This window comes from Protomyctophum bolini (genome assembly GCF_963924005.1).
Source record: "Protomyctophum bolini genome assembly, chromosome: 2".
NCBI classification, from domain to species: domain Eukaryota; kingdom Metazoa; phylum Chordata; class Actinopteri; order Myctophiformes; family Myctophidae; genus Protomyctophum; species Protomyctophum bolini.
This window is the reverse complement of record NC_137863.1, coordinates 8,907,481-8,920,843: the sequence shown is the minus strand read 5'-3', so window position 1 is coordinate 8,920,843 and position 13,363 is coordinate 8,907,481. Positions and strand designations below refer to the sequence as shown.

General features: G+C 43.6%; 2 protein-coding genes across 4 annotated transcripts; one reads left to right on the top strand and one right to left on the bottom strand.

Annotated features, from left to right (window-relative positions):
• Positions 1 to 6,150: 6,150 nt before the first annotated feature.
• LOC308326604 (E3 ubiquitin-protein ligase TRIM35-like) lies at positions 6,151 to 7,578 on the top strand (the record flags this gene model as incomplete). The annotated part of the gene is made up of 1 exon (XM_080779552.1): positions 6,151 to 7,578. The coding sequence occupies one exon, from the start codon at positions 6,151 to 6,153 to the stop codon at positions 7,576 to 7,578; it is 1,428 nt and encodes a 475-aa protein (XP_080635678.1).
• A 1,223-nt stretch (positions 7,579 to 8,801) lies between these two features.
• Positions 8,802 to 13,363, bottom strand: pde12 (phosphodiesterase 12). Of its 3 annotated transcripts, XM_080782183.1 has the most exons (9): positions 13,070 to 13,363; positions 11,920 to 12,396; positions 11,075 to 11,493; positions 10,767 to 10,872; positions 10,504 to 10,645; positions 10,317 to 10,395; positions 9,756 to 9,878; positions 9,299 to 9,504; positions 8,802 to 9,206 (listed from the first exon to the last, which is right to left on the bottom strand). In XM_080782183.1, the coding sequence occupies exons 2-9, from the start codon at positions 12,393 to 12,395 to the stop codon at positions 9,087 to 9,089; spliced, it is 1,671 nt and encodes a 556-aa protein (XP_080638309.1). In that variant the 5' UTR covers position 12,396; positions 13,070 to 13,363; the 3' UTR covers positions 8,802 to 9,086. The 3 variants fall into 3 exon arrangements, with proteins under 3 accessions (XP_080638309.1, XP_080638307.1, XP_080638308.1); XM_080782181.1 differs by having other exon boundaries at positions 11,920 to 13,363; XM_080782182.1 differs by having other exon boundaries at positions 10,528 to 10,645; positions 11,920 to 13,363.

The window sequence follows — 13,363 nt, the reverse complement described above, 5'->3', positions numbered from 1 at the left end:
TCTGAGATTTTCTGGAAGTTCCTCATCCCAGCCGACCTTCTCTCTGCACATTTGTTGGAGTATTTGTTTCCCCAGAAGGATGAAGGGTGACAGGAACCCCAAGGGATCATACATGGACGCTACAGTAGAGAGCACGCCCCTTCTTGTTAGTGGATTGGGTTTCACTTTAACTCTGAATTTGAAGGTGTCAGAAGTTATACACCACTCCACTCCTAGAGCTCTTTCAATGTGAGGTAAACTCAAGGCCATGTCTTGATCTTTGATTGCAGCACGTTCTCCTTCCGGAATTGTTGCCATCACTTTCTCACTGTTGGAGACAAACTTATGAAGTCTTAACTTTCCAGTGGAGCAAAGTTCTCTTGCTTCCTTGACAAGCTGGCTTGCTTCTTCTTCAGTTTGAACACTGGTTAGACCATCGTCTACATAGAAATTTCTTTGAATGAAGCGTATGGCATCTTCACTGAACTGACCTTGCCCTTGTGCTGCCAAATGTTTCAGGCCGAAATTGGCACAGCCAGGAGACGAGGCCGCTCCAAACAAGTGAACCTTCATCCTGTAGGTTGATGGTGCGGTTTCCATATTGCCATTCTCCCACCACAGAAATCTTAAATAATCTTGATCTTCCTTTCTCACGTGAAACTGGTGGAACATTCTTTCAACGTCGCACATGACTGCGACAGAACTCTTGCGGAAGCGGCATAGGACACCCACCATGGTGTTAGTTAAATCAGGGCCGGTGAGCAGATGGTCGTTGAGGGATGTGTCATGAAACTTTGCGGAACAGTCAAATACTACACGTATTTTCTCTGGTTTATGTGGATGGTAAACTCCATGATGAGGAATGTACCAAACGGACTGACTGTCCAATTCTTCATCCGGCACCTTCTCTGCGTCACCGCGCTTAATTATGTCATCCATAAAGTTGACATAGTCTCTGTAGTACTTTTGGTCTTTCTTTAGTCTCCTTTCAAGAGAAGTTAGGCGGTGCACTGCACATATCTTGTTGTTGGGCAAGTGTGGTCGTTCTTCTTTGAACGGTAATGGCATTTCGTAGTGGCCATTGTCCTTTTGTGTGATGTTCTCTCTCATTTTAGAAAGGAACTTGATGTCATCTTGAGACACTGGATCATCTTCTACGGCTCTTTCGGAGAAGTCTGATTCAAGAACCTTTATGATGTCAGAGGGAGTGATTTCCTTTACTTTGGTTCTACACACATAGTGTACTTCAGTTTTGAGATTGCCAGAAGTCTCCATACCAGGTGTCACTTGTCTCACCACTATGCGATGGCTTATTCCGAAAGCATCGCCGTAGTCTACACAGGGATTCCGGTGTCCAACAATACTCCATCCAAGGTCTGTGCGCTGTGCGTAAGGCTGGTTTTCTTTACCAGACACCACTTCCCTTGGAAGTAAGGCTTGTGAGCAGTTGTATCCAATGAGTAAACCTACTTCACAGTCTTGCAGATGTGGTATCTCATGTTGGAGATGCTCTAGATGGGTCCATGACTTTGCGGTCTCATCTGTAGGTATGTGAGTTCTGTTGGCAGGAATAAAATCACGTGTATAGACTGGTGGTAAGGGGATCTTCTCTCCTGAGTAAAAGCCTCTTACTTGCAGGTTGTTTACTCTTTGGGAGCTTATTACTGTAGTTCTTGCAGTCATAGTAGAGAGCTTGAGCTTGACTTGTTCTTTACTTGCTTCCAGAGCTTCTGCTACTTCACTAAGCACAAAGGTTGTGTCGCTTTGAGAATCCAACAGTGCATATACAAGCACTTCTTGTGTTGGTTGAGTTGTGGATGAAAGCCAGACTGGAATTATTGCAGACGTTTGTGCGTTGGCTTCTTGGAGTATTACTCTAAGTGAAGTAGCGTCTGTAGTTGTTTCTCTGTGTTGAGATGATTGAGGTCTTCCATTGTGAGTTTCTTGACTTGTACTTGGTTTAGCTTGTGGTGGTCTTTGTTCTCTGGTTCGCTCTTCATGCAGGCAAGTAGGATGCTTCCTTTGGCATGTGTCACAAACACTCCTACTGTCACAGCTTTTTGATTGGTGCCCAGACCTGAGACAACCAAAGCAAAGTCGTTCGGTTTGGACAAACTTGATTCTTTCTGACATTTCTTTCTCCATGAATTTTCTGCATCGGTGTAACTCATGTCCCATCTTCTCGCAGAAACTGCATTTTATGACAGTCTTTTCATTGGAGCTTGTAGTCAGTGTCTCTTCATTGGAGCTTGTATTCAGTGACTTTGCTGCAAAACTTTGTTGTCTTTGGGACTTTGGGTTGTCAGATTCACCTTGTTTCAATGACTGCAGTGAGGTGACAGGGTTGCAGGCAATTCTTGCTTCTCTTGTCAGAAATCTGACAAAGTGGCTGAACGAGGGAAATTGATTTTTATCTTCTTCCATTTCCATAACCTTCCGATTCCATGCGGCCATTAGCCAATCTGGTAATTTGGAAAGGATCTTCCTGTTCTCATTACAGTCATTCAGGATCTGCAATGTCTTGTTGTTGATCATGGCAGCCTCACAACTGCGGAGAAAATCTGTGAATTCTCTGAGCTCAAAGCTGTCCTTCGACCCAATCTTAGGCCATGCTTGGAGCTGGTCTCTGTACGCCTTGGCAATTGTGAATGGGTTTCCGTATCTTTCCTCCAGAATCTCCCATGCTGCAACATAGGCAGATTCGTTTCCGAGCAGGAAGTAGCCATCAAGAGCCTTCTTTGCTTGACCACCAATGTATCTTCGTAGGTAGTATATCTTCTCCTTTTCTTGTATGTTCTTCTGGTCTATCAGTATTTCAAAAGATAGTTTCCAGTCGATGTACTTCAATGGATCCCCACTGAATACTGGAGGTTCAGGAATTGGTATTCTGTTGGCACTTAAAGCGCCTGCCAGCATCTTAACGAGCTCTGCTGTACCGTCATGAGAGGCTTGTGACATGGGAGACGTATGACTGGACCGATGACTTGTGAGAGCAGGTACTTGTTTATCTGCTACTCTCTTATTTTCCAGTAATATGTCTTTCCGTTCTTCTTTGATGCTCTCTTGATCATACACCAGCATTCTTGCTTGTGCTGCATTAAGATTTTTCACCGTTTCCAATTTCTTTATTTTTCTCCGCTTTTCATCCAGAGTCATTTGTAGAGCTATATGCTCTTCTTCTAGTTGAGCCTTCATTTGAGCTTCCACTTCCTCTCGCTTTCTGGCAAACTTTCTAGCTTCTGCCTCCAAGTGGTCTAATTCCGATTGTTCTTTTTCTTGTTCTTCTATCACTTTTAGAACAGCTTGGTTTGCAGCAGCTTCAGCGGCAGCTTCTTGTCTTACAGAAGACCTAATAGAATGGTCTGAGCCACCTTTCCCGATAGAAGCGTAGGAGCGTGATGTACAACTTGAGTCAAAGATAGAGGCTTCTGGCCATTCTGGCTCCTCTGCTGGAATATTTCCATCCAGTCAACTTGCAGCTCTGGAGACAATGAACTTAGAGATTTGCACACACTGATCAACCTTTCGTCGCGTGTCCTGCTCTGGTGCCGAGACTTGACGTAGGTTTTCATAAGCACCTGTGGCATGTGCGGTTAAACCCTTGAGTTCACGAATGATGTCGTTAATCACTGTCTCATCCAAAGGCTCCGTTTGTGATAACGTCTCCTTAGACAATTTAGCCTGTGATCTCCATTTGTTATAACAGTAGTTGAAGCTTTGTTGCAAAACTTTAATTTTGTCCGCTTGCATTTCTTTACCCTTTTCTGTTAGGTTTCTTGTTCTTTCACTTCGTCTCGGCATCTGCAGTTCCTCCTCCTCTTCAGCACCACTCACTTCCTTTTCTTCAGGTGGTGCTTCATGGTGTCTTTCCTCTTCAGGTCGGGGATGGGAATCCTTTCTCTCCCTAATACTGTCCCTTTCCTGTTCTGTAGGTGCACCTGGATCTGACATTTTAATCACTTCTTAAATAATAACCTACTTGTAAATAAGACCCTTTTTAAATTGTCCAAAATAATTGTCAACAAATATTGACAGTAAATTAAATCTCTGTCAACCCTTTTTAGACAAACTTGCAAAAATCACTTAAATGTAGTAAATATCCTAAATGTAAATACCTTAAAACTTAAACAAATAAAATCTTAAATTCAACTTTCTTAATCCAACCTTTGAATATTACCTTTTCTGAATGTTCACTATATACACTTTAAATCACTTCAAAACTAAAATATCAAAGGCAGTTGAAATACTTCAATATCAAATCAAATGGCAAATACCTTGAATTATTTTTGTAAATAACTTGGTATAATATCAGAAAATGAAATGACAATATAGTGTCCTTTTTTAAATTTGCACTTCAAGTGTGTCTTGTATAATGACAAGATTAAATTAAATTAAATGAGCAGATTAGTCCAAACTTTTACCACACACTCCTAAGTATCTTCAAACGTTTACAGAAGCCCTCTTTCTTCTTAGAGTACTGCTGATTTAACGTCCATTTTCTTCATGGCTTTATTGCCTTGAAAACGTTCAGATTACCTTTTCTTCCGTGTGTGAATTGTGTGTGAGAAGGACTGAGGGGGGAAGAGGCGCGGGGGGGGGGGGGGGGGGGCGGGGGTTGCGCTGAACGGGCTCATCTGTCGGTGCTTGCTGACGATCACTCCGTGCAGCTGGCCTGGTCCTTTGATGTTGCAGACTGGGGTGTCTCGCCTTAACGTGCGTTGTCCACTGCGTCGATGAACAGTGCGAGTTTTCACTGTAACTCCCTCCGAGCACAGACAGACACATGTGGTTTCCTCATACTGATTTATTCGAAGAAGGGGATCTCCAAACACACCGTGAAAACTATAAACAATAAAGTAAAACGAGCACGTTACAATTAACATAAAATGGCATGTAGATGCAGAACATTTCACAGTAAAATACAGACAAAACAAACAACAAATACCTCGTTGGCTGCGTGCGTAACAAGGAAGGGAATCACTTGGGTCTTTAGGTCATTTTAACCTTTGCTTAATAACAGTTAAGACAGTCTCTTGTGAACTTTCTTATAGTCTTTGTGTGACCAGTGCGCACTGGAGCTGCTGCACTTTGCTGCTTGCTGCTTGTTCCGTGTAACCAAAAATGACATGCGCAGACCAACGAGACACAAACAGAACAGGACTTTGACCCTTCAAAATAAAAGCATTACAACAACTTGACACAAAATACATGAAATAATGTTTTAACATGACTAACTTAATTATGAACTTATGTCTTGGAGAAATATACAAATTATATTACTCAGTGGCAACAGTTACAGGTATGTACAGTGTCAACCAGCTTTCAACAGTGACTATCTGTAACGTACCTGTAGGGCGACAGTGGCTCAGGCTTTTGGGAATCGAAAGGTTCCCGGGTTCGATCCCCGGCACTCCTTGGGTTAGTGTTGTAGTGCCCTTGAGCAAGACACTTAACTCCTAATTGCTAACAGTGAGCAAGTTAGTGCCTTGCTCCTCATATTGTGTGAATGTGTGTAATGCACACTATAGTGTTTATAGGCCTATCCACATTCATACCATCTGGATCTGAATGTCATCTCTCTTCACACTTCCTGTCTCCCCAAATAATCTAACTTAGAATGTGTGTTTTTAATGGTATTTTGGTTTTGGTTGGTGTTTTTCATGTTCTACTTTAGTTAGAGGGACAAGCGAAGACTGTTCAAACAGAGTGTGAAGTTTTAGTCATCACTACAACTTACAACTCACTACAACGATTTAGTGTGTGTTGAATATAACACAAGTTTTATTAAACCACAAGGTGTGAGGTAGACTATGACCCCTGTAGAGAAACCCAAGTGTGATAAAATGCAATAAAACGCTACAAAGGACAAGGTCCATACAATAATCAACGCAACAGGCGTTGTCCTTTTAGTAGACCGTACCATGTGATGTTTGTCTAAATCCGCCCCATACCTGACTCATGTGAGACAGACAGGAAACAAAGAGGTTAATCTTTTCTATACCTCACTTACCCCACACACTGACACAAAGCAAGAGAATCACCTTCAGACCAAACACAAAACCTTCACCAAGGAAGGACAAACTTACTTTACAGCTACAGGAGGAATCCTCTGCTGTTGACTCTGTCTGCCGAATCTACAAGAATCAGGATTCAAAGTGAGCGTCTCTCAAAATGGCTTCCCTGTTCTCGTTTTCAGAAGAGGAGTTTTCCTGTCCTGTGTGTTGTGATGTCTTCAAACAGCCTGTTGTCCTTACATGCAGCCACAGCTTCTGCAACGCCTGTCTGCAGGAATGGTGGAAAGAGAAGACAATAAAGGAATGTCCTGTTTGTAGGAAAATATCACTAATGGAACCTTCCATAAACCTGGCTCTGAAGAACCTGTGTGAGACCTTCCTACAGGATATAAGCCAGAGAGCTTTAGAAAGTGAGAGAGCTCCAAAAGGATCTGAGGATATTTGTGATCTGCACGCTGAGAAGCTCAAACTGTTCTGTGTGGAAGATCAACAGCCAGTCTGTGTCGTGTGTCAAGTTTCGAAAAATCACACCAACCACAGATTCAGACCCATCAATGAAGCTGCGCTGGACCACAAGGAGGACGTTCAGAAATCACTGAAGCTCTTAAGGGAGAAACTGGTGGTCTTCAATACAGTTAAAACAAACTGCGAACAAACAGGAGAACACATTAAGGTCCAGGCACAGCACACAGAGCAACAGATACATACGCTGTTTAAGAAGATTCGTCACTTTCTTCAAGAGGAAGAGGAGACCAGGGTCGATGCACTGAGGAAGGAAGAGAAGAAGAAAAGTCAGATGATAAAGGATAAAATGTATCAACTGAACAAAGATATAGGAACCCTTTCACATACAATCAAAGCCTTAGATGAGGAGCTGAGAGCCGAACACATCTCGTTCCTTTACAACTACAAGGCCACAGTGAAAAGAGTCCAACTCACTCCACAGGACTCAACGCTGGTCTCAGGAGCACTGATAGACGTGGCCAAACACCTGGGCAATCTGACCTTCGGCGTCTGGGAAAGAATGAAAGATATGGTCTCCTACACTCCTGTGATTCTAGACCCCAACACCACCCATCCGGTATACATCCTGTCTGACGATCTGACCACTTTAAAACGTGGAGAGTCGAGACAGCAGCTTCCTGACAATCCAGAGAGATTTGACCACTACGGAAATGTCTTGGGTTCCGAGGGCTTCGACTCAGGGACTCACAGGTGGGACGTTGAGGTTGGAGACAACACAGAGTGGGAACTGGGGGTGTTAGCGGAGTCGTACCTGAGGAAGGGACATGGAGGCGGTCCATACTGGAGAATAGAGTTCTATGAAGGCGTATACTCAGCAGAATCTTTACTCGGACCAACCACCGATCTCTCTGTGAAGGATATGCCCCGGAGGATCAGAGTCGAGCTGGACTGGAGCAGAGGACAGCTGTCATTCTGTGATTCTGATACTGACACACACATACACACCTTCACACATACTTTCACTGACAAACTGTTTCCGTACATTAACACCACTGATAATTCCCAACTGAAGATATTACCAGCGAAGGTCTCTGTAATGATGAACGATGAAGATGATTGAATGGTTGATAAGATTGATCGATTATTGCATGTTATTCTGTAGATTCCAGGACAGGCTTCCTCAGGAGACTTTGCTCAGATCTGAATCAATTTGATTTGGCATTTAGTAACCCATTGTGACCACATGCCCTATAATTTATGTAATTTGGCAGAAATGGGTTTATTTGGGATAACCAGTGTCATATCTAATGTCTGTGTATACATGCCACTGTTCTGTGCTCAATGTGAAACTACGGTGTCAAATGAATGACATAATGAGAGGTATCCCTGCTGGAAAACCAAGTGCTCTACAAAGGAGAAAGTCTGTAGAAGAATCCATGCATGGATGTTGTCATTTTAGTGGATTGTTTGTCCTGTTTGTCTTCATTAATCCTGGAATCCCTATATATAAGAAAGATATAAAAGCATGCAACATATGATAATATAAATGTGATTAATCTAATACCCTGCAAACAATTTGAATTTAGCCTGTTTGCATTTATTTTTGGTAGCCTATTATTTTATTGTCCTGACTCCTGTAGCTTAGCCACCTGGTGTCAAGTTTGCATTAAAAAAAAGAATAAAGTGTGTCAATCAATGATTGAATTATGCAGTTAATCAAATAAACTCCCCGTCTAAATAGTATACTACTTATGCCACCAAGGCTTTAGGAGCAGCGGTGGCCGAACGGTTTGCAAAACGGTCTTGATATCGGAAGGTCGCTAGTTCGTATCCCCAGACCGGCACGTTAACATTACCACCGTTGAAGTGCCCTTGAGCAAGGCATTGAACCCCTACCATGAAATGTTCTATGAGCAGGGCCTGGCTGTAAACAAGTTCTTGAGCTTAGTCCAGTTACCCTGGGTAAATATAGTAACTTTGTTTTGCACCAACTACATGGTGGCATATGTTGTTTTTAAAATTTAACTACATACATTAGCATTTCTTTCTTCGGTTTAATCATAATCTATTCTCTCATGATGTAACTATGTCACTATTGGGTCTCTCTGGCTTGTTCGTGCTGTGTGGAGAAAGTTAAAGCTACACTTTGTAACGTTCCTGTTCTACTCTGGTTTTGAACTGAGCCAATAGAGCCTGCCTGCTTTCTAAGTGGATAAATTGTGTCAAACCAGACACAGGATCTAAAGGTCTCAACAGAAGAGCAGGGAGACCAAATATAACCATGCCCAGTTGTATAAGCTATAGTGTACTATCATACAGATGGGACAAAATAAGAAAATGTACAGCTTTAAAGAAGTTTTATTGAAGACTCATTTTGTCAGATGTATTGATGAAGAAATGTTATGTAAAATAATAATTTAATAATAAAAACAGTCACACTGATTTTATGCATCGTTCACATCAACTGTGGTCAGACCTGTAATTGATTGGCGCTCCCTTTTATCCATCGTACAGTACACACTAAGCTAGCAATGGCAGAGAATGACTTGGCGTGCCGTGTGATGCGCATAAAAATGAATCCAGTCGAGTCAGTCAAAGTATGCATGTCATCTTGAGTGGAAGAAGGGTTTAGGTTCTCCAGCGTAGGTCACAGACCAGTGCGATGTGATCTGAGGGGTGGGACACACTGGGTAGGGCCTGGTAGGTTGTTACCTCCTCGTGACTGGGCAGAGGGATCACCTGGTCCACCTGCAACACAAAACAAACCAACCATCAGCATACTGTATATTAATTTACTCTATATAACAAGGTCATTGATAATGTCATACTGTACGACGTACTTCCATGTTGTCCGGCTCAGTGAAGATATAGTCCAGACACCCGTGAAATCCTCCAACGTAGTTGGTGTAGGCTGGTTCTCCACACACACTGATGAGAGGACGGAACGGAGAGGACAATGTCTGGGGACAGGCCTCCTCTGGACCTCCAGAGCTCCAGTCTGCGTGACTGTCTGCTATCACACCCTGGGTCAACAGACTGAACAGGCCTGGATGGGGACAGACAGATAAAACATGGATGAATGAAATAAAGGACGGACAGACAGACAGACAGACAGACTCACAGGGAGGGAGGGAGTGGAGCAGGATAGGGGAGAGAACCAGATAAACATTGACATTCAAATGGACAGAGACAAAGAGATTGATACAGACATTGTGGATAGACAGATATAAACTGGAGGCTAGTTTCAAGGTGGGTGTTGAGTAAAAACAGGGACACTTGAGCTAGAGGTGGGGTTACCTGAGTCAGGAGTGGAGTTGAAATCTCCGGAGAAGATTAGTGCAGCACCAGGTGCAACCTCACTGATCACATGATGTAAGTGTTTCAGAGCAACACTAATCTGGACCAACCGAACATTCCCTCCTAGAGTGCAAGAGAAAGAAAGAACAGGGGAGATATTTCCTTACTTAACCCATTCAGGACGGGAAACCCTTTTGGTGTTTTAAGCATTATGTTATACTTTAGCCATTGAAAAATTGCAGAACTACAAGCTCATAGCATGGCACAGAGTGCCGTGCTACGAGCTTGTAGATCTGCTATTTTTGAAAAATCGTGAAAATGTATTCACGATTTGAAAACGGTATTCAAAATCTTTGAATACCGTATATATTCATTCACACTTCAAAGCGAACGGTTTTAACTCAAATCTTTTTACATATAGTTCATGGGGTCCCTGACATGAAAAAGAACGTATGTAAAACGACACATGCTTTCCCGGAACCCGATCGATTCCTCTCTCCTCACCCGAAGATGGGTGGGGCTAAGGCATAAGAAAACAGGGTGAGATATGGGGGGTATTACCTTTAGGGTGCCAGTATAGATGAGTGTTGGCCACACAGATCTTTCTAGAAGGTTCCTTCAGGACCTCAAATACACTCACCTGAACAGGAGAAAACATTATATTGGTTACTCTTGACAGACAGACAGACAGACAGACAGACAGACAGATAGACAGACAGACAGACAGACAGACAGACAGACAGAGTACCTGCAGAGCAGTGGATCGTAAGACCTTGTCTTTGAGGACAGGGTTGGTAGATATCTTCTCTAACATGTCAGAGTACAGAGGATCAGATGTCAGCGATTCACTCAGTATAATGTCATGACGACTCAACAACCTCAGCTTTGACCTAAACATAGAAAGATAGTAGCGGAACAAAACTGAGAAGACTCATATATATACACTAGTAGAGTAGAGAGAATGTGTGCTGATTGGAGAGTAAAGAGTAATGAAATGAGTGGTGTTCTAACCTGCGGTAGAATGTGGACAGGCCTTCATGTTGTTTTGCTTTGATCTTGAAAACCCCGTCCAAACCAAACGCATCAAGAACTGGACACAGACTGTCACTGAACACCCCTGATTAACACATACAATACAATATATCACTGAACAGTACACCCTCATATTCAATATATCACTGAAGTGAACAGTACACCCTAATATTCAATACATCACTGAACACCCCTACTGACCGATCCAACCATTGTGTGACTTAGCCCCCTTTAATAACCAGTACACAAGTATAAACAACAGGTGGCGCGTCCAGATTCCAGCCTACCTTTGTCTACTTCCTGGAGACAGATGACATCAGCGTTGTATCCTACCAGTTCTTTCTTGATGAGGTTCTGTCTGTAGTCGGCCTCCAGGGCGTACGGAGCGCAGTAGGGATACAACACCGTCTTAGACAGCTCTGTCTGGGCATAGACGTCCGCCAGGATGTTGTATGACACTACCCTCAGCACGCGCTCCTCCGGCCCTTTGAGAGTGTACATGTGACGGTTGTCGAACGTGCAAGCCCCTGGACCAGCCTCCACGGGCGCCACGGAGACCAGCTCCTTGTCTGGCCCTCGCCGGTCACCATCTTTAGGGGTGCAGCAGAGCCTCAGCCTCAAGCCAATGTCCAGGTTGGAGGGGACGTACACACGCTCAAGTCCCGCCTCTCTCCAGGTGTCGCCACTGTCTCCTGCTGTGTCAGCACTAGGATCAGAAAAGCAGTCAGTATAACAACAAGAAGGAGACAAGGAGGTTGCCTAGGATCACAACAACAGGGAGGATACAAGATTGTATTGTATTGTTGTATGTGGGAAGTGTTTAAATCAGTGTTTTCTGTTGACCCCCAAATTGACATTGTTTGCCTGTGTACTAGTAACAGTTTGTGTGTGCCGCGTGACAAGCACGCAAACATCTAGCCCGGGGACATATTAGCTGGCTTTTGGTCATCAGGCAGAGGCGCTGAGTCTGAACCATATTGTGCAAATATAGGCCCTGCCTTTATAAATGAATAAGTATGTGTGAAGATGTTTGGAGCTCAATATGTGATTCAGTGATTGTGTCACATGTGCAGCTGCCACAATATTCTTTCCTATGTAAAACAACAAATCTACAGTATATCTCCCGTCTCACCTGGTGTCGGGGCGGGTCTCCATGTACCAGGTAAACTCACATTGCTCCAGGTGGCCGAACTCCACCTCCAGTTTGGGACAGACGGGGAACCCAGCCAGCAGAGAGGCCGGGAGCTCTGCCGTGGTGAAGGCTGGAGGGTTTCTCTGTACAGCATATTTGACCTCTCCGACCTGTAGCACCGAACCGTCCTGCCACGCTTCGGAATTCAATGTGCCCTCTGGCACCAACTCACCGTTATAAAACAGTCCGACAGCCGAAGGTCTGGCTTCTTCCGTGGGCTGCTGATGTTCTTTGCTTTTCTTAGATTTTTTTGCCTTTCCCTGGCCTTTTTTGGCCAGATTGTGGCCTATTCTCGCCAGGAGTTTACCCAGTTCCTCTGTTGTGTCTCTCAGCATGTGTTTATTGCTGCCATCCAGGGTGAATGAGACTGTGAGTTTAGACTCCCCAGGGACACATCTGACCACAGCTTGCTCCATCCTATTATGGAGGCGACGACAGAGTGGGATCAGATTGGAATGAGTTCTCGGTGGGACTGACACCAGCTGGGCCAGGCGTAATAACAGTCTTCTTGGCGATGTGGACAAGTAATTTAACATAAGTCGACTGGGAATTGAGATGGGCTGTTGCACTGCTTAAATACACAGCTGACAGCTCAACTAGATGAAAGAGAAATAAATACACAACAGAATCACGAAACCTGTATATAAAATACTATTCAAACTAGAGCTGGTTGTCTGAGTTAGGACCTGCCAGTGGTGTCCGGTGAGAACTTAACCGGGATGCCGACATCTCTGACACATATCTGGGTTGTAAGCCCAAATACCGCTGAGAATATTTGGGCTGTAAAGGCCAAATATTGTGTCTCGTACAGAAGGCGAGGAGTCTCTCGCGAGGAGTACAGTAAGTAATGCTTGCTAGCTATAAGCTAAATCTCTTCTGATTCTTCTTTATAGGGTTCCATTGGATGCTTGTCATGATTGTATTGAGTTTGTGCTTGAATTGGACTGTAATTCTGCAAACTGTTAATAAATATTTCAATCAATCAATCAAAAATTGATGACGATGTCAGTCAACTGGATGCGTGTCGGTGTCACAATGAAGATGCCAGGCGTGTATATACCGGTATCCATATATGAGGTTTCTACATTACCCTGATCTCAGTGCTGGATGTCGCTGTGCTCTAGGTGAAAGCTTTATATGTTAGGATTAGGATCATCATTCAAGAATCATCTGTGGTTACTAGCCATTTGATCTACAAACACCACCGGTAGACAATGTTTAGCCGCCCCCTGGGGTAGTGGGTGTGTTATAACTGTCTACGTAAAATTATTCGTCATTTATATAAACTACCAGATTATGTTAAACGTTAAAATGGTTTCCATCCACTGCTACAATGCTGTCACAAGTTCACAACTTCATCCATGTGTGTTTTGTCCATAGAGTT